The 18868-nt window shown below is 48.0% G+C and overlaps 8 protein-coding genes across 8 annotated transcripts; 5 read left to right on the top strand and 3 right to left on the bottom strand.

The window, feature by feature from the left end:
* Positions 1 to 241: 241 nt before the first annotated feature.
* LACBIDRAFT_292264 (uncharacterized protein) lies at positions 242 to 1514 on the top strand. The gene is made up of 5 exons (XM_001875360.1): positions 242 to 417; positions 472 to 629; positions 679 to 774; positions 826 to 1347; positions 1397 to 1514. Exons 1-5 carry the CDS (start codon positions 249 to 251, stop codon positions 1475 to 1477), a joined length of 1026 nt encoding a protein of 341 aa, XP_001875395.1. The 5' UTR covers positions 242 to 248; the 3' UTR covers positions 1478 to 1514.
* Positions 1515 to 2371: 857 nt separating this feature from the next.
* LACBIDRAFT_187846 (uncharacterized protein) lies at positions 2372 to 3293 on the top strand (the record flags this gene model as incomplete). Its single annotated transcript, XM_001875359.1, has 4 exons — positions 2372 to 2474; positions 2524 to 2646; positions 2703 to 2996; positions 3051 to 3293. 4 exons carry the CDS (start codon positions 2372 to 2374, stop codon positions 3239 to 3241), a joined length of 711 nt encoding a protein of 236 aa, XP_001875394.1. The 3' UTR covers positions 3242 to 3293.
* A 1759-nt stretch (positions 3294 to 5052) lies between these two features.
* On the bottom strand, positions 5053 to 6706 carry LACBIDRAFT_292262 (uncharacterized protein; the record flags this gene model as incomplete). The annotated part of the gene is made up of 5 exons (XM_001874823.1): positions 5053 to 5462; positions 5516 to 5602; positions 5655 to 6083; positions 6136 to 6352; positions 6405 to 6706. The coding sequence occupies 5 exons, from the start codon at positions 6704 to 6706 to the stop codon at positions 5376 to 5378; spliced, it is 1122 nt and encodes a 373-aa protein (XP_001874858.1). The 3' UTR covers positions 5053 to 5375.
* A 178-nt stretch (positions 6707 to 6884) lies between these two features.
* LACBIDRAFT_292261 (uncharacterized protein) lies at positions 6885 to 8531 on the top strand. The gene is made up of 4 exons (XM_001875358.1): positions 6885 to 6990; positions 7044 to 7647; positions 7699 to 7777; positions 8063 to 8531. Exons 2-4 carry the CDS (start codon positions 7049 to 7051, stop codon positions 8321 to 8323), a joined length of 939 nt encoding a protein of 312 aa, XP_001875393.1. The 5' UTR covers positions 6885 to 6990; positions 7044 to 7048; the 3' UTR covers positions 8324 to 8531.
* Positions 8532 to 10031: 1500 nt separating this feature from the next.
* Positions 10032 to 10992, bottom strand: LACBIDRAFT_187879 (uncharacterized protein; the record flags this gene model as incomplete). The annotated part of the gene is made up of 2 exons (XM_001874822.1): positions 10032 to 10695; positions 10750 to 10992. The coding sequence occupies 2 exons, from the start codon at positions 10990 to 10992 to the stop codon at positions 10210 to 10212; spliced, it is 729 nt and encodes a 242-aa protein (XP_001874857.1). The 3' UTR covers positions 10032 to 10209.
* A 394-nt stretch (positions 10993 to 11386) lies between these two features.
* LACBIDRAFT_187631 (uncharacterized protein) lies at positions 11387 to 14892 on the top strand (the record flags this gene model as incomplete). Its single annotated transcript, XM_001875357.1, has 14 exons — positions 11387 to 11442; positions 11496 to 11834; positions 11892 to 12129; positions 12177 to 12288; positions 12337 to 12730; positions 12777 to 12960; positions 13008 to 13065; positions 13121 to 13170; positions 13217 to 13681; positions 13737 to 14155; positions 14210 to 14514; positions 14568 to 14630; positions 14683 to 14787; positions 14837 to 14892. 14 exons carry the CDS (start codon positions 11387 to 11389, stop codon positions 14890 to 14892), a joined length of 2844 nt encoding a protein of 947 aa, XP_001875392.1.
* An 860-nt stretch (positions 14893 to 15752) lies between these two features.
* On the bottom strand, positions 15753 to 16385 carry LACBIDRAFT_146888 (uncharacterized protein; the record flags this gene model as incomplete). The annotated part of the gene is made up of 3 exons (XM_001874821.1): positions 15753 to 16114; positions 16171 to 16245; positions 16298 to 16385. Coding segments are annotated over 3 exons (525 nt in total), but the record flags the coding sequence as incomplete, so codon positions are not given.
* Positions 16386 to 16579: 194 nt separating this feature from the next.
* On the top strand, positions 16580 to 18540 carry LACBIDRAFT_305984 (uncharacterized protein; the record flags this gene model as incomplete). Its single annotated transcript, XM_001875356.1, has 3 exons — positions 16580 to 17740; positions 17788 to 18029; positions 18081 to 18540. 3 exons carry the CDS (start codon positions 16580 to 16582, stop codon positions 18538 to 18540), a joined length of 1863 nt encoding a protein of 620 aa, XP_001875391.1.
* Positions 18541 to 18868: the final 328 nt, after the last annotated feature.

Raw genomic sequence — 18868 nt, 5'->3', positions numbered from 1 at the left:
GTAACGGATATCAGACAAGTGGAGTTTGAGACCGTTGCTAGCCGTTGCTATACGAAACACGCTTGAACTAGCCTATCGCGCGTCTGGACATTCTCTGGAAATGAAAAGGGTTCCAACAGTGTGGCCAAGAGAAAGTAGTAGCCATATGTATAGATGCCATAAATCAGTTTTACTATTTGTGTGTATATGTATTTGCTCTATTTTTTCACCACCCGTCACCTCGTCTTGTCTCGTCATCGTCATTCACCATGGCAGACGACCTCTTCAACCCACATCCTTCATCTCCTTCCGTAGCACCCTCCTACTTCAACCCTATATCCCCTTTTTTTAATGCTTATGATCGCTTTGCCCAATGGAGAGCAGACCTTGGTCTACCTCATCCTGGGACGGTCGAAAATCTCCAGAAGGAGGCCAAGGGTTTGTCTTCTCTTCACCTCCTCTTCTCTTTACTAAATAATTTTGCAATTCCAGCCACCCATCTCTCCAACTTCATCTTTGACGGAGCCCGCGCAGACTTGACAAAGAGCCTGTCAATGAACCCGCTTTTCCAAGTCACACACGCTTTCGCTCTTGGTTCTCAAACCCTCCCGTCATCGTATAATTTTGGAGCTATCTTTGCCAATCAAAGGGTATGTTGCCGAGTTGGGCCGAAACCAAAATGTCACTGACACTGCGTAGGTTTTCCTCCAAGGTGGCGTTGATCACGAAGGAAACGTAAACGCCCGGTTTAACCATGGATGGACACAAAACAACGTTACGAAGGCGCAGGCGCAGGTGAGATTGAAACTATTCTTTGTCTTGAGCCACTTCTGACATTCGTCGCAGTTTTCGCAACAAGCTGGCCACAATATGATTCAACTGGAACATGACTATCAAGGCCAGGACTTTAGTCTAAATGCTAAAGCAATCAATCCTTGGCCAGCCGACCTCACTGGCATCTACATGGGTAGCTATCTGCAATCCCTCACTAAAAATCTTGCTCTGGGTGTCGAAACCCTGTATCAGCGACCATCCCCCGAGGAAGCTGAACTCAGCACATCGTATCTCGCGAAATATACAAGCAACGATAAAAGTTGGATCGCGACTGCCCAAATGCAGACGGCTGGGATTATGCAAGCAACTTACTGGCACAAATTGAGTGAAAAGGTTGAGGTCGCTGCGGATTTGCAGGTCATTGCAGCTCCAGCTCGGCGAGACGCGATTGCCACCTTGGGCGCGAAGTACGACTTACGCCTAGCCACATTTCGAGCACAATTAGACTCGACAGGGAAGGTATCTGCCCTATTAGAACAGCGCTTTACTCCCAACTTCGCGTTCTTGGTGTCAGGGGAGATTGATCACTTCAAGGTGCGCATGTCAGATCATTATTTGAAGCAGATTCGAACTTTTGCACTAGAATGCGGCAAAGGTCGGTGTAGGTGTGATGATAGAAAGCTCTACCTTGACTCCTGAAGAGATGGGGATGGTACCTCCTTAATTACGCATAATTTATTAAATTACATACAACTTCGAGACTAGAGTTTGACATTGTTCCAATGTCAACAAAAACCTTGCTTATATTTCATGCAGAATAAAAAATGATAATCACTGTAGCACCCCTGTGGGCGCTTTGAAGCCAGCTATGGTGATTAAAAATGAGAGTAAGTTTGTGACCTTTTATTGGCTGCTCGTCGCCGAACCGCTTGCGCGGTTCACTCCTTGCAGCCATGAAATTACAAAAAGTGTGACCCACTACTTATGTAGTGGGGATCTAACATCTTTTGGTCAGTATTGTTACTAGTAAGTAGAATTGTATAAGTTGAAGACAGTAGATTGAGTAAGAAATCTCCTGGAAATCTCTGAACTGGGGATGACAAATTTTCGCTGTTGGGTTTGGCAGCGGTCTAGAGCGGTCTCTAACGCTTTGGCTGAAATAAAAAGTGATATATGACCTTGGGGGCCAGTACGTCGGATTTGCTTGGTTGGGTTTGGCAGCCAGTCTAGAGCGGTCTCTAACGCTTCGGCTGAAATAAAAGTGATATATGACCTTGGGGGGACAGTACGACGGCTTACATAATTATGACCGTGGAAGTAGACCTTGACAAGCAGGGTAACAGTCTAGAGCGGTCTCTAACGCTTCGGCTGAAATAAAAACGATATATGACCTTGGGGGCTAGTACGATGGATTTGCTTGGTTGGGTTTGGCAGCAGTCTAGAGCGGTCTCTAACGCTTCGGCTGAAATAAAAACGATATATGACCTTGGGGGACAGCACGACGGCTTACATAATTATGACCGTGGTAATAGACCTTGACAAGCAAGGTAATGTTTGGAGGTGTCTTGTGGAGGTGACCGAGGAGTCACTGAGTGATGTTGCTCTGCTCTCCCCTGCCATGGATCAATTAGAATCGCCACTTCTCGACCTTCAAAATATATCTTGCACCTTGGAGCAAGGGCAATCCTTGTTTCACGATGTAAACCTAACCCTGAACGAAGGTTAGTTGGCTGGTGTATACATTGAGTCTGCACCTCATCTTCTACATAGGCGATATTCTCGTCTTGCAGGGAAGAAGCGGTTCAGGAAAGTCAACGCTACTCAAATGCATTGCTCATCTCGTTCTCCACTCTGGCAGAACCTTATACCGCGGAAAGACTCCCCAAGAGCAAGGTAACGATGCATACCTCGTATGCATAAAACGATCTAGTCTGACCCCTTCGAAATAGGCATACCTCATTACAGGACTCGGGTCATGTATGTCCCTCAAAGGCCTTCTCTTTTACCAGGAACACCAACAAATTTCATACACTCCATCTTATCCTTGGGAACCCATCGGGCCCTTGCACGAAATAACGCCGAAGCTGAGGTGATAAGGCGCAGTTCCGAGCTAGCGCAAGGGTGGGGTTTGGATCCAAATCTATGGCAACGAGAGTGGTCTAATCTTAGTGGGGGCGAAGCACAAAGGATGCTACTTGTGATAGCTCTGTCACTCAATGCAGCCGAGATTCTCCTATTGGACGGTGAGTATCCTCTTCGATTGTCCGGGAACTTTGATTGATTTGGGGACTCCGCAGAACCAACCTCTGCGTTGGACCCAGAAACATCGCGTTTAGTAGAAAAGGCTCTGACGGACGAGATTGCTTCAAGGGGGACGTTGAAAGCGTTGGTGTGGATCACACATTCGGCTGAGCAGGGTAAAAGAGTTGGTACACGGTTCATCCAGCTCGCTGCCAGTGGATGCTGCGAGGAAGCGAGTTTAGTATAATTTATATGAGGATAGACTCGGAAAGGCAGTGGAGAAAATGGCGGAAGACATTGCTGGTCGGCAACAAAGGCAAAGTTGTCGAGCACCAGCTGAAAGATAGAAGCCTCGTGGTACAGATGGAAACTTCATATGAACTATCATTACCATCATTATAGGAGTTGCAGGCTACGGGAGACTGGATGGGAACGACCAAGTCAGTAAGCTATAAATTCGATCACTACATATTACCCGATCGACGCTTATAGTCGGTGACACAGCGACCGCTGACAATCGACTACTATAACAAGCTGTCTACTCTGAGCGCCAATTTTTCGCGTACACCAAGGGTACACCAACGATTCTTCGCCCTAAAGTTTGGATTCCTAGAGGCGGTTCTCCTCATCCATTGGTTGAGATGCTGTCTTAGTCAATAACACTGGTAACACGAGCGTCACAATGTCTGACTTTGCTCACTTTGCAACCGCTGCTCTGGAATGATGTCCCAAGTCCCAAGTTATCCTTTGGCGCTCTTGAAACTAATGAATGAGGGTGATGGATCCACCGGACAGCCACCTCTGGGGGCCTAGAATCGTCGGCGTACAATGTGCCTGCACATATAATACTGCAAGCTCTGATCACCCACGCGCCAGCCCCAAAAACTATCGCTAAAGAGTTCTTATTGGAACTTGGAAAGTGTGGGAATGTACTTGTAGCAAGGTTGGGTGTGTTGCTTCGTCGATTTTGATTTTCTAATCTGAACCCCTCTCTTGCTGGACGTGTTTTAAGCCGAGGAAGTGTATAACGAGGCTTCTACTTTGCCCGCAGATGAATGGGCAAATATTGTTCTTCAGGAACTCCAGGAGTCCGGTGGCGACCTTTTGAAAGTTACGCAGCTGGGGAGTCACTACTTGTCTCATCTGGTGATCGCATGTATGCGAGTCTTTTGCTGGGTACCCAGCTTGTGTTGACATTTTTTTCAAGTTCGAAATCCTGGTGGAAAACTGACACCTCAAGATAATTTTTACCCTCGTCCGAGTCACAGGTCCATTGAGCAGATTGAGGAATTGTTAGCAGATGCTAAAACGAGTCACTGGATCGGCTTTGAAGGATCTGGTAAGTCAGACCGTGTCGACTGGATACTAGGCTAAGGTCCGTTGTAGGCCATACTCCGCGACGGCGGCCACTGTCCACTCACGGGATATCCTTTCTTCCCTCCAGGTGCTGTGATACCCCGCTGTGCTCATATCATCCCGTTTTCTATCAACTCAAAGGTGCCTCTATCCATTGGATGAAGCTTTTCTTACTTATATATTTTCCTAGACACAAACACATGCTGCAATTGAAATGTTTACAGGCTGCGCGTTGGTCCTCAAAACCATACAAGATAATATAAACCATCCATGCAACACGCTGACTATGGAAATTAATGCTCACGATGCGATGAATAAGCACCTGGCCTGGGGAATTGAAGCAAACTCTTCTGGGAGTCAAGTGAGTTTTATTTGTTTTGGTTGCGATTTTGAATTCACGTATCGCCTAGTACAAGTATTACTATCGAGTTGTTCGACCGGATTGGGTGCCACCTACTGTACGGCTGCGGGACGGTGAAGAAATACATTTTGGGGTGGGCATTGGTGGTCATCTTCTTCCATCCCCCGACCTGAGGATCTGCAACCTCCACCTGGCAGTCTGTCGAGTGTCTTCTGACTGCGGAATTTCTGAAATTTTTGATCACGACGACGACGACGATACATTCCGAGTCCCTGTCTACTTCGGTGGTCCATTTGTATCTGATGATGTATTGATGCGCAGGCTTGAGGCATTAGTTTTTTAGTGCATACTGGCAATATACCCAGTTTCATCTGTAGAATCACATCAAAAACATGGACTTCATTCCTCTGGCTTTGTACTAGTAGTCGTCTCGAATATTTGCTATTTCATCTCAGTCATAAGATCACCCTGGTGCAAGTAATCATTTAACATTTGCGTGCACAACTCCTTTCGGCAAGATGTAGAATTTTAACTCTCCATTTTTGCCTGGTTATCCTATCTCGCAACCTGGTTAGTTCGACCTTTTACATTTGTCACCCCAGGAAATCTAATCCATTTGAGAGTGCACAGTGATGAATGCTTTTCCGGCGACGAGAAGAAGGCCTCAATCTTCCCAGATGTTTACAATTTCCGCTTGATGGGTCATAACTGCGACATCGTGGCGAATGGGATTGACACGAGGGTTGACGAACTAGAAAGGGCAATGAATAAAAAAATCATGGACTAAAATGACCAGGAGCTGACGATTTGATTATACTCGCTCATGACTTCAGCAGCAATGATTTCCCTGTCCTTCAATAGTTGCTGGTACGACCGTATCAAAAAGTTTAACTGTTATGTGTGCATAAGTAATATTAGAGGAATACGAACGAAACCAACTCACGAGCCCACTGAGCAAGCCCATGATGAGAAGCATTAGCATCCAGTTTGAAGACCCGGTCGCAATCCACAGCAAAGGATGCAGAGGAGAGTACAGGCTGAAAAGTTCCAGCTGCAGCTCCCCAGGAGTCCAGACTTCAAGCTGCTGTACGGGCTTTGTCTTTCCTTGTGGAGGGGCAGACGAAGAACGGGGTTTCATTCCAAGAAGGAACCGCCAAGATGATGAGAATGTATTCCAGGCAAGTAATAATAAACGTCTCCCCAATGAAAGCTGCACTTCAGACTCTCGACTAACTTGTCCGGCGACAAAGGTAGCGTGGGGCGACGATACAAGGTCAGAGCGAAGACGGAGATGGTAAATCTTTGTCCGCGTAAATAGATATACGGCGTTCATAGCCGAACCAAAGATACATAGAAAGATGACAGGAACAGTCTAAGGCATCATGTTAGGCAGGTCGATGTATCAGGAAAGAATAAAAACTAACCCAGTCAAACCACGAATAGCCCTCCCCTTCTCGGTACATGTCTTCCCAACCCAAATCCGAGTCTGGAATTCTGCGTACCTGGGATATTCGCACAAGTAAGTGGAACAGGTGCAGTACACCAGCACTCAGCCGAGCAGAGGTTTGAGGGGCGGGTAAGGGTACATTGTGAGGAAAGAGAGCTATTTCGAAAGCAATTGCAGAAGGAAGATTCATAATTCTGAAGTCATAAATCAAAAAATGAAAACAGACGAAAGGTAAAAGGTGCAAACCGTTCAAAGAGGCTTTTCTTGCGGATGACTGCTCTCCTTGGTGTTGCCGGAGTTCCAACACCTGAGTTACGCGACTTTTTCTGTAGCGGAGTGGCATATGGTGGAGGGGCTCTGGATCTCGCCGCTTCCCAGTCAAAAGGCACGGATGAAGATATGGAGGGTGTGGACGCTGGTGAACGATAGGCGGCATGTGTGAGACGGCTACGTGGCGTTGAAGGCTGAGAATTCAAATGAGGGGTATCTGGAGTTTTTGGAGAGGCGGACGCAGCATTATTTTGTTGTGCAAGGCGACGCAGCGCCATGAGGGTCTCTAGTAAGTACTAGTAGTAGACAGAAAGAATGACAACGGTCACCTGATTCTAACTGCACGTGTATTACACGTGGCTGTTGAACAATGAAAAGGGCAAAAAAAGGCATGTTCGGGGGAAATTGAACGGCGTCACCTTGTTTTTGAACTTCCATCTTCCCCTCTGTTATTTTGCGTCACCCAGCCAATTCCTCTTCGTCACGACTCGTCTCTCTCCCACCACGTCGATCCTACGTGCTCAAACTACAACATCCTTGTCGCCTAGTTCATCGATTAGCGGTCAGTGGGATTTCTTTTTTCCCCTCCCTTTACAAGCCTCATACCAGTTGTAGTCAGGATGGCCGGTGGACAACCTTCCTCATCTCACCATGGCGAGCGCCACCATCGAAGTGATCGCGAGCGCTCCCATCACCACAACAGGACTATCTCCTCAACAACTCTTCTATTAGTTCTCTCTCTCGTCCTCGCTGTCTTGGCCGTTATGTTATCTCTTCCCTCAAACAACTCCACCTCTAACTCCGAGGCATCATCATCTGGTGTTTTGGGCTATCTTACCCCCAAACGAACCCAAGCCCTCATTGCTCGGGAAAGCGCAGTGGCTGTCCGCGAGGCTGAAGTTGCTCGCCGTGAAGCCGAACTTTTGGCAGGCGCTCCTGGCGGTGTCGTTCCCTCGTCCACACCCATTCTTTGTCCGCCTTGTGCAGTAACGACGACCGTTGAAACAATTACCGGTCCAATTCAAACCATCATCAAAGAAATTGTAAAGGAAGATTCCCTCGCGCCGCCCGGCTGGACCGGTCCCCGTGCTGAGGAGATCCTCGAGCGCGAGCTTAAGATTGTTGAACGCGAAAGGGATATCAGCAAGCGTGAAGAAAATGTAAATCGCAGAGAGCATGATGCCTCCAGACGCGAGTCGTGGATCATGGAACAATTGATGTATGTTTGCTTTTTGTCCATGTTCTCATCATGTCACTAAGAAAATTGTAGTGCTCTTGGAAATGACAGCCCTCAGACGGTTGAAGAAGAGTATGTTTACGAACCAGCAGGAACAAAGCGAAAATCCAAGGTACCGCCGCCTTCCCCGCGCCGTTCTGAGCTTTGAGACGAAGGAGATTACGATACATGCCGCCTTTTTTTCATATCCCAGTCCGTATGAATCCCTTCATGCCCTTCACCGTACTCCTTCGTCTGGGATTGGGGACTTGTATTTTTCTTCTCGTCCCTGTCCTTTCGTGATCGGGTTCTGCTTAGTTGGACCGATCGCGACTTTCCCCTACCACGTGATCGTTCCTTGGAGCTATCTCATCGCTTCCTTACTCACTTTTACTGACATGTCGTGTTTTGCCTCCAGTATAAAGAACTTCCGCCTATTGTCGTTTCCGAGTACGATACCAAAACTGTGATTCAAACTCAAACTGTCACCCTTGTACCGCCTGCGAACACGCGCCTTGCCGCATTCCCGACCCCGGAAGCTGCTAGCTCATCTTCTACCCCTGCGAGTCCTCGCACAACTGCCGTCGAGATTTATACCGAGGAGGAGGATGGCCGTAAACCCAAGACTGTTGTCCGCGGGCCCCGGCGTCCTCCCACACGGTGGTTTGGTGGCTGGTAAACTGATCTATCGTTGGTGTTTGTAAAAACAATTTTTCTTGCCCTTCTCTTTCTACTCGTACTTACCACTTTCATCTTTATCTTTCTATTTACGTTACCTTGATGACACTGACTGCTGGAAGGATATACTTGCTCCGGAATGACTTTTGACGAATTCGATGCCAGTGTATACTTGAGAATATATATCTTGATCGTGTTTTTTTTTGTGCATTCGCCGAGATTTGCCGCCGGACCAAGTGAATTGATCTATGTAAGGGGAAAAAAAGGTTCCTCAGTGCCACCATGTTACCATCCCTCGTCACCCGTGTGTGGCCTAAGGTTAGAACTCCAAATGTTCACTTGTATTTCTCTAAGCGTTTTGTTTCCTTCAAACCTCTACAAATCCTCGGAAACAGCATTCCAACCGACGAAATCACCAACGTAACCCCTACAATCCTTTCGAAAGTACACCTTAAACTGCATACCCAACCTTCCCATCCTTTAGGTGTCCTACGATCTCTGATTGAATCCCATTACTCCAATTTTTCGCATTTTTCGTCCGTCTCTCCCTTCGTTTCGCCATACCAAAACTTCGATGAACTCTCCTTCCCCCCAGACCACCCTGGCCGTTCGCTAACTGACAACTACTATCTGAATAAGGAGTTGATGCTTCGCACACACACCTCTGCACACGAAGTGGAAATGTTCCGTCAAGGGGAGACCAGATGGCTGCTAACAGCGGATGTGTATCGTCGGGACGAGATTGATGCATCGCATTACCCAGTTTTCCATCAAGTTGAAGGTGCACGCATATTTGACGCCAATGCATCGGGAATGAAAGAAGTTGAAGAGGATAATGAGCGCCTTTCTCGACTCCTTGCGCGTTCAAATATTGTCATCGAGGATGTACCCCACCTGTCGCCGACCAACCCTGTGCAGCCGTCCCATGATCCTCAATTTGTGAAACTCGTTTCATTAAATCTAAAACTCTCCCTGAACAGCTTGATTCTCAAGTTGTTTGGAGGTTCGGCAAACAGCCCAAGCAACCCCCTCAGAGTGCGCTGGATCGAAGCGTATTTCCCCTTCACCAGCCCGAGCTTTGAAGTGGAGGTATTTTTCCAAGGCAAATGGCTGGAGATTCTTGGATCAGGAGTCATCCAGCAGGCGACGTTGGATGCTGCAGGTCAGTCTTTGCAGTTTGTTCCCCTTGACACTGCTCATCTATTGCTCCAGGCGTCTCAAACAAGATTGGCTGGGCGTTTGGTTTGGGCCTTGAACGAATAGCTATGGTTCTCTTTTCAATTCCAGATATTCGTTTGTTCTGGTCGACAGACGAACGCTTCCTCTCGCAATTCAAGAAAGGGGAAATCACCACTTTCCGACCGTATTCCAAATACCCACCGTGCATCAAGGATATCAGCTTTTGGAGTCCTCAAAACGAACGTTTCCGCGAAAACAATCTCTATGATCTCGTCCGGGACACTGCTGGTGACTTGGTGGAGGACGTCAAAATGGTGGGCAAGTTTTGCCCTGACCCTTGCTTCGTTAACCTCTTTTTTAGATCGACCAATTTACTCATCCAACAACAGGCAGAACCAGCATGTGCTATCGAATTATTTACCGCTCAATGGATAGGTGACTACTCCATCCTCTCAGTTGTCTATTAAACTAAGGTTACATCAGGTCTCTAACGAACGAAGAGATTAATCGTGTCCATGACCAATTTTCGTCACGGCTGAGCAGTCAATTTGACGTCGAGATACGGTGACGACCACTACTGAGTAAAATAAAAATATTCTAGAGTTGAGGTTCTTCGAATTAACGGTTACGTATATAATTTTGATCGAGCATTCTACCAACACTCCTCCTCCTCCAATATCCAGAAGATCCACAGAATATTCAGATTCGTTATGATGTGTCCTGTGCTACCCCAACCTGCGCGGCCCTCAAGACCCGGTCCTTGATAGTGTAGCCAGTCTTCTGGCAGTCGATGACGGTCCCTGGTTCTTTGCCGGGTATTGGGGCTTGATATAAGGCTTCATGTTGATTTGGGTCAAATTTGTCACCGGTTGGATCAAAAGGCTTGACATGGTATTTAAACAATGTCTGCAGAAGGAGGCGGTGCGTCATTTCTACGCCAGTGTGCAGCTCCCGAAGGTAGGCTTCATGTGATTTTGGGAGGGATTCTGGAGGCGGGGTGGTAGAAGTTTGTGATGACTCGTGTGTCGAGAGAGCAGTGGCGGGCACGGATTTCAGAGCAATTGCGAGGACGTCGACGGTTTCCAGCAAATCCGAAGCGAACCTCGTTATTGCAAAGTCGCGCGTTTGCTCCTTCTCTCGCGCAGCATTTCGTTGCAAATTCAGAAAATCTGCTTGAAGGTAACGAAGGCGGCCCTGACCAGCACATCAAAACCACGTAAACGAAAGCAAGACGGAAGATAATCATACCGTCAAATCCACAACCTCAGCGTCTTTGGCCTTTATCTTTTCTTCAAGGTCTGAAGTTGAACCCTTCTCTCCTTGTGGGTCCTTCGCCTTATCACCCTCCGAGGTGCTGGCAGTCCCTTCCGAGTAATGTCGTCTCGCCCCGGAGAAGCGGCAAGGGACCAATGGACGCGTAAGGATCCTAGACGACGACGGTGATGCCGCGCATGTCCTAAAAGCTCTAAAGGTTGACGTAGCGAAGTTCATGCTGGCACTGGAGGATGGTAGGACGAGGACGACGGCAAATGCAAGACGACGGAAGCCACATCATTTTTGCAGAAAATGTACCACCGTGGCAATAAGCTGACTAAGGTTCTGAAGGCAAACCCTGCAAAGTCCAAGAAATACGTGTACTCGAGTATATTATTCGCCTAGCAAGTATAATAATCACTCTAATCCTTTCTCCAAACTAATCGTCGCTCTCGGGCACTTTTATTGTATTTTTTACAGGAGCTTACGAGTTTGAGGAAACCTTTTCGTCTCCCAAAATGTTCTGTCAAAACTGATGTAAACAAGGGATATTGCAGATAAGCCGCCCATGCGTGGCTTGCGCGCTTCCACAATCTGGCCTCGCAACTTATCCCTTCATCGCCTGCGTACAATGACAACAGAGGCTCCATCTGCTGGAAATGTTATTGATGGGACAACCTTGGCAAGGTTCTTATATCTTCCTCCTTGGGTGATCCCTTGGCTTGACCTTATCTTCCTAGGTCAATTCGCGATGGCGTCGCGGCCCGCATTAAATCTGTGCAGTCCACATACCCTCGCTTTCAGCCCCAATTGGCTATACTACAAGCTGGAGAACGTCCTGACTCAACTGTTTACGTCCGTATGAAGGCCAAAGCTGCCAGTGAAGTCGGTATTCAGCTTCGACACGTTAAGGTCCCTCTCGAGTCCACTGCAGACGAGATCGTGGAGATCGTGCGCAAGTTGAACGAAGATGAACAAGTCAGCGGAATCCTTGTTCAGTTACCACTCGGCGACCACATTCAACCCGCAGACGTGCGATTGGTGACGGAGGCCGTAAGTCCTGAGAAGGATGTTGATGGGTAGGAGACTTATTTACTTTTATTCCCGCCCTCTTATGACTCGCCTCCGACGAGTAGATTCCATGCGTATAACATCGGCCACTTGTCGTCTCGCGCATCTGACCCACTTTTCGCCCCTTGCACCCCTGCGGCTGTTATCCGGCTGCTTGAGTCCACCGGTGTCGAAATATCTGGTTCAAACGCAGTTGTTCTTGGTCGTAGCGATATTGTAGGCAACCCTGTCTCTGCGCTTTTGAGACATCGGGATGCAACAGTCACTCAATGCCATACCCATACCAAGAATGTTGAAGAAATTGTATGTGTTTGCCGTTACCCTTTCCAGATGAGCCTAACGATTCCAAGGTGAAAACTGCCGATATCGTGGTGGCTGCTGTTGGTAAACCAGAGTTCGTAAAAGGGTCTTGGATCAAACCTGGCGCCGTCGTCATTGACGTTGGCATAAATTACATTCCTGGTATGCTCATTTTGACAATCTTGGGTATAATAAGCAAACCAATTTAAGATGCAACAAAGAAGTCTGGGAGCCGTTTGGTTGGGGATGTCGAATATGCCTCCGCTTCTACCGTTGCGTCCCATATCACACCAGTTCCGGGGGGTGTTGGACCGATGACAGTTGCCATGTTGATGGAAAATACTTTGCAATCTGCTACACGCCATTGGGAAGCTTCTAGATCTTTAAAAGTCAAACCATTGAAGCTAAACCTACTGGAAAATGTTCCCAGCGACATTGAAATTGCCATGGCTCAGACACCGAAGCCAGTTGTACATCTCTCTCGCGAAATCGGCTTGCTACCTGACGAGTTGGAAAGCTATGGAAAGTACAAAGCCAAAGTCGACCTTGGTGTTTTGAAACGCTTGGCGCACCGTAAAGATGGGAAATACATCGTTGTCTCTGGGTATGTTATAAGGCTTTCTAAATGGCTTCAGTCTAATTTAAAACAGTATAACGCCAACGCCACTGGGTGAGGGCAAATCTACGACTACTATCGGTTTGGCACAAGCCTTGGGGGCAGAACTTGGTCGCCCGGCATTTGCTTGCGTTCGCCAACCGAGTCAAGGACCCACATTTGGCATCAAAGGCGGGGCAGCTGGAGGCGGCTATAGTCAAGTGATTCCTATGGACGAAGTGAGGCGAATTTAGACTCAAGTTTCGCGCCATCTGACTTGGAACAGTTCAATTTGCACCTGACTGGAGACATTCATGCAATTACCGCCGCGAATAACCTCCTAGGTGGGAAACGATTTCGCTATGTACCTTCCTTTGATTAACGAATGATTCTCTACAGCCGCTGCCCTCGACGCACGCATATTCCATGAAGCGACTCAAAGCGATAAGGTATCGTCATAAACGCCAAGATGGGATTCTCTTTAACCTTTAAAAGGCCCTATATAGTCGTTTGGTGCCGACGAAGAAGGGAAAGCGTGAATTTGCACCCCTCATGTTGAAGCGCCTCCAGAAACTTGGAATCGACAAAACAAACCCGAACGATCTGACTCCTGAGGAAATTACCCGCTTCTCTCGACTGGACGTCGATTTAGACACGATAACCTGGAACCGAGTATTGGATACCAACGATCGCTTCCTGCGAAAAGTAACCATTGGCCGCAATTCGACCGAACAGGGCCACGAACGTGAAGCTGGATTTGATATTGCCGTAGCCAGCGAATGCATGGCCATCCTTGCTCTTTCAACTAGTTTGCAAGATATGAGGGAACGCCTTGGTACCATGGTAGTTGCGACGAGCAAACAAGGTGACGCCATCACAGCTGATGACCTTGGAGTGTCTGGGGCTTTAGCAGTTCTCCTCAAGGATGCCATCAAACCTAATCTGATGCAGACGCTTGAGGTAGGTATCTTATTTGCCTTTTCAAGTTCCATCTAACGACCCTCGCTTCCGCTAGGGTACTCCCGTCTTCGTACACGCTGGCCCCTTTGCCAATATTGCTCATGGAAACTCTTCTATCCTTGCTGATCTTGTGGCTTTGAAATTGGCCGGTACGGAGGAAGGGGATTCTGAAGATCGAGCTGGTTACGTCCTCACAGAGGCTGGATTCGGTGCTGACATGGGTCTGGAAAAGTTTTGCAATATTAAATGCCGTACTAGCGGCCTCAAGCCAGATGCAACGGTCATTGTTGCCACTACACGGGCCTTGAAAATGCACGGCGGGGGACCGGATGTGGTTCCAGGAAAACCTTTGCATGAAACTTATACAAAAGAGGATCTTGTAACATTGAAGGAAGGTTGCAAGAACCTCGCCAAGCACATCCAGAATTCGCGGAGATTTAATCTCAAGGTTATCGTTGCTATCAACCAGTTTTCGTAAGTATTGATGACTTTCCCTCAACGTGATGCCTAATCATGTTATGACTTCAGCTCTGATACCGCAGCTGAACTCGCACTCGTTCGTGAGGAAGCCCTTGCTAACGGTGCAAATGCTGCCGTTGTGAGCAACCATTGGGCGAAGGGTGGTGCTGGTGCACGGGCCCTCGCTGAAGCAGTTGTCGCGATTTGCGAAGGGCCATCCCGTTTCAGATTTCTCTATGATCTCGACTTTTCTATAGACGACAAAATAGAAATAATTGGAAGGCAGATTTATGGCGCTGACGGCATTGAGTTGAGCGACCTAGCACGCACCCAAATCGACACATACACCCGACAGGGTTATAGTCGTCTTCCCGGTATGTCACCCTTACATTATCGTTGGTCATTGTTTGATAATGAGTCGTTGCAGTTTGCATAGCGAAAACTCAATATTCGTTCTCGCATGACCCCAAGCTCAAAAACGTCCCGAAAGGTTCGTCATTCTCTCGAATATTTCCAACGTAACTTCACACAGCGCGGCACAGGCTTTACTCTCCCGATACGTGCCGTGCGGTTGTCTGCGGGCGCTGGGTTCTTGTATCCCATCTTGGGCGACATGCAAACTATGCCAGGTCTTGGGACACGTCCTGGTAGGATTACATTATCTCCTCTTGATTCTACAAATTAATGATTTTGTAGGATTTTGGGAAGTTGATCTTGACCCCGAATCGGGAAGAGTTGTTGGGTTGTTCTAAAGTGTTAGATCTGCAAGTGTCATATACCGGCATCAAATATGTGGAGATCTTGGTGTCATAATATAGAAAGTGCTCATCCACCAGAATCATAAGCTTGATTTGTTTAATCTTGCCCTTTTTGCGGAGTTGGGCGTTGACTTGAAATCTTTGGGTAATCACAACGGCGACGATGATCAAGGTCAACTAGAAATATGCTGGAACACAGGACTGGCAGAGTTACGTGCTCTTACAATGACGGTCAAGAATCAAAGGAGATGTATAATTCACTATTCAAGTAGCCATTCCTCTGGGGCTAACCCTCCACCATCTTGGTGCAACCGCATCGGCTATACAACACACAAACACATTCACGAAAGTGAAACGACACCAGCCTTAATTAGATCCAGAGGCAGCCTGCTACTTCCCGTCCGGCTTTGCTTGTTGCACGTTAAAAAAAAGTGGCCATTTCAAACCAACAAGTTTTCCACCCTGAGTACCTATAAAGTACGCCAATAGCTACCAATGGTATATACGTTACCACATAACTTGACGAGACGGTTTCCAAATATGTAAGCATATAAAAACGTACTTCAGAACTGGTGATTGAACACCTCCTCATCCGTTGTTGCAACAGGTTTGTTATCTTGTTCCCCCTCAGTCCCACGAGCACCGTAAAGAACGCCTTCTGGGTCTTCTGGAAACTCCGCTGCCTCTGTAGCACTACCACTAGATGTCGCAGACGATCTGCGTTTCTTCTTTTTCTTCTTCCGTGATTCTTCATCTGGAGAGGCTGAATATGCATCTCGAGTCCTTGCCCATCTATCTTTCTTTTCCTTCTTCTTTTTCCCTCCCTTAGCGGCGACCGGAACTTCTGCTACATCATCGAAATTGGCAGGGTAATGCCAGCGACCGGACGACGAGCCAGCGTTGTCTTTGTCGGGATTGTAGTAGTTTTCGTCTTCGGGCCGCCAAAGATCCCCATTTGGTTGTCGTCGTGGCTTGCCTCCCTGATCGACGGAGGAAAGGTCAATACTGGAATTTTGCTCTTGCCCTTCTTCGTAGGGCTGCCCCTCAAGCGTCGATCGTGGGAGGCGGTCATTATACCGCGATGCCCACTGTGATTTGCGTTCCTTGCGTTTGATCTCTGAGGTATCAACGAGTCCATATTTCTGGATCCACTTTGGAGTACGAGCGTGATTCTTGTTGTTCCGGATGTTCTGAATATAAAAATTGTGGACATGGCCTGAGTACTTAAGGTCAGATTGGCTGGCTGCTGGTTTAAGCGCGTAAGAGACAGACCAGGAATATAGCCGCAGATTGTTAGCAAAAGATTGAGCCAAAAGTCCGAACCGATTCCAAACCTTGCAGCCACGGCTAGGGATCTTAATTAAACCAAAGTGCATGGTATGTAGAGTATGTTACACACCTAAAGGAGGGAAGAGGGTCCCCAGGATAAAAAGGATAACAGCATAGCCGTGATGACGCCTTGGGGTGAGGTCAATCTTGGTAGGAACATAGCTGGACATCACTTCAGACGTCGATGGGCACGTTTAGGCCACAACTGCTTCGGAAATCCAGGGCGCCTTAGTGGTAGGTTGCAAGCGGCGGGATAGGAGTATGTTATAATAAAAATAATAAATAAAATAAAGTATCCTCTCAACCACTCCCATTTTGTTTTCATTCATCCTCCTTACGCCAACCTGCCATCATGGAGCATGGCGACCATGTTTTGAATCTGTCCGACGTGGTACACGATGATACTATAGGCGACGACGGAGATACAGACTTGAACTCCCGTCACCACCGCGGACGTTCCGCAGAGTTCGACCCAACCTCTTCCATGCTAGCTCCCTTGCATGACAGCTATCCAATCTCCGAACAATCCTCCCACCATATCTCACCCGCCGACACGTATTCAGTTGAGATGCTCGAACGTGAGATCGCAAGCCTTCTCAACCAGAATGCTTCAGCTGCGTCTGCAGCTCTTCTTAGTGCTGCTGCCCAACAACGCCAAGCTAACATGGAACTCGGAAGAGGAAGCAACGGGTGCATGGTCGACCAATCGGAGAACCATAATGTGGCTGGAATTGGTATTGGCCTTAGCGGGTTGGCTGCTGTGCTTCAGGCAGTTCAGGCACAGGCCGTCAGTGAACGTGGAAGCGAGCAGCAAAGCATTGCGGAGAAAGAACAAAGGACGACTAGGACGGCCCCAGCATTCCATTCTCTCACTGCTGGACAAACCCAAGAAGTTGATCGGAGAAAGAGAAGACGGGGTGAAGGGAAAGGCGGCTCAGAGGGTTCGGATTACCTTTTCTCAGATGGCGAGGACTCTAGTGATAGGGGCAATCTCGCTGAAGCCCAAGGCAGACATACGCCCCTGCCACACCGTCAAACCGAGCATCCAACAGTTGGGTCATCTATGGAGGAACTACCGCCTGTCACGGGTGAATTTTCCGATATCAGTGACATTCTAAATCACTTCACCTCCCAATTTGAGCCAGAGCGAGTACATGGTACAAGTAACGGCCTGTCGACGCCAGATGCATCCCCCGTCATCTCACATTCCCGCATTGTAGAATCGCAACTACAGGCACCATCGCCCCTACCTATTTTAGCCCCTTCAAATCGCCTTGGTGCACCCCAGCCTGTAGCCTCTACATCTTACACTCCTCAAGTGAGTGACATGACGAACAAGAAAGTCAAGAAGACCAAGGACAGAGAAAAGGGTCCTCTTCTCCATACTTGCGAACAAGAGCAGTGTCAGAAGTCTTTTACTCGTCGAAGCGACCTAGCTCGCCATATGCGCATCCATACAGGCGAAAGACCATTTTTATGCTCACACAATGGTTGTGGCAAGACCTTCATTCAGGTATGCCGTTTTTACATCCTTGATAGCAGATTTTCAAATATTCGCAGCGGTCAGCCTTGCATGTTCATTCACGTGTACACACGGGAGAGAAGCCTCACTGCTGCGAATATCCAGGTTGTGGCAAGACATTTGGTGACTCAAGTAGTCTTGCACGACATCGACGAACACATACAGGGAAACGACCGTACAAGTGCGAGGATCCATCTTGCGAGAAGACTTTCACCCGCAGAACAACTCTGACAACGCATATGCGAACACATGACCCCACCTGGGAGCCGGATCCTACCGTGTACGTTTCCGATTGAAGCGCAGTTGTTTCTCGTGCTCATGATCTTTGTAGGAAATACAATTTCAAAGGAAAAAAACGTAAAATCGGAGAGGACGAGGATGAGGATTTGGCGGAATCTGTGAGAACAATATCTGCCCTTTTCCAAGTAGGTGGACCGGGGGTCCTACCGCCACGCGATTCACACTCGGAGGAAACTCTGGAGGTACGCGTCGCTAGTATTAGTGCAGAGATCGCAGCAGCCATTGCCCAAGCCCAATCTCGAGTGTACGAAGATGAGGATGACGGAGAAGAGGAAGAAGATGGAGGCGAGGAATCGGGATCAGGTCAGGAAATGGGGGGTCACGAAATGATCGGACCCAACACCAGCGGGATTCGCGGTCTTGATGTGGGAGAGAAGGACGGTCAGGTTTTGACTCTAGGTGACGAAGACGACGATAGTGATGCATTTCCGATGCCTTTGCGAGTGCGCAAGCCCCGAGAACCAACAGTTGGGATGAAGAGGAAACGGTAGCTGCTTTTTTGTGTTCAATCATATAACATGACATGAAATTTTGGACGCATGATTGTCTTGTCCTTCTGATAAAACAAAACCCTGATCGGTGACCTTTTATCCTTCGCGCTCCTATGACCCACCAATCTCTGCCTAGCATCCATTTGGTTGACCACAGTCCACCAGCGGCACCTGACCATTTTAAACTTCGCCGCAACCAGTTCATAGACGGCTCGCCGGCTGGTCAATAATCCGTACCTGTAAGTATGTTATTTTCGCTGGTTGGTCCATTTTATTCCTTTCAGCCAACTCTGTACTTGGCGTTGTCTTGCAGGGCATTGCCTAATAT

Source organism: Laccaria bicolor, genomic scaffold (assembly GCF_000143565.1).
Source record: "Laccaria bicolor S238N-H82 LACBIscaffold_2 genomic scaffold, whole genome shotgun sequence".
Lineage (NCBI taxonomy): Eukaryota > Fungi > Basidiomycota > Agaricomycetes > Agaricales > Hydnangiaceae > Laccaria > Laccaria bicolor.
The sequence above is the reverse complement of the archived record's forward strand: the minus strand, read 5'-3'. Positions and strand labels throughout refer to the sequence as shown.

What these genes read in the sequence shown, in the direction of transcription:
- LACBIDRAFT_292264 (XM_001875360.1), top strand. Translation starts at nt 249, where the DNA reads ATGGCAGACGACCTCTTCAACCCACATCCTTCATCTCCTTCCGTAGCA. An exon ending in CTATCTTTGCCAATCAAAGG is followed by an intron (nt 630 to 678) that starts GTATGTTGCCGA and finishes GACACTGCGTAG; the next exon opens with GTTTTCCTCCAAGGTGGCGT. An exon ending in GGGAGATTGATCACTTCAAG is followed by an intron (nt 1,348 to 1,396) that starts GTGCGCATGTCA and finishes CTTTTGCACTAG; the next exon opens with AATGCGGCAAAGGTCGGTGT.
- LACBIDRAFT_292261 (XM_001875358.1), top strand. Translation starts at nt 7,049, where the DNA reads ATGGCCGGTGGACAACCTTCCTCATCTCACCATGGCGAGCGCCACCAT. An exon ending in TGGATCATGGAACAATTGAT is followed by an intron (nt 7,648 to 7,698) that starts GTATGTTTGCTT and finishes AGAAAATTGTAG; the next exon opens with TGCTCTTGGAAATGACAGCC. An exon ending in GAACAAAGCGAAAATCCAAG is followed by an intron (nt 7,778 to 8,062) that starts GTACCGCCGCCT and finishes TTTTGCCTCCAG; the next exon opens with TATAAAGAACTTCCGCCTAT.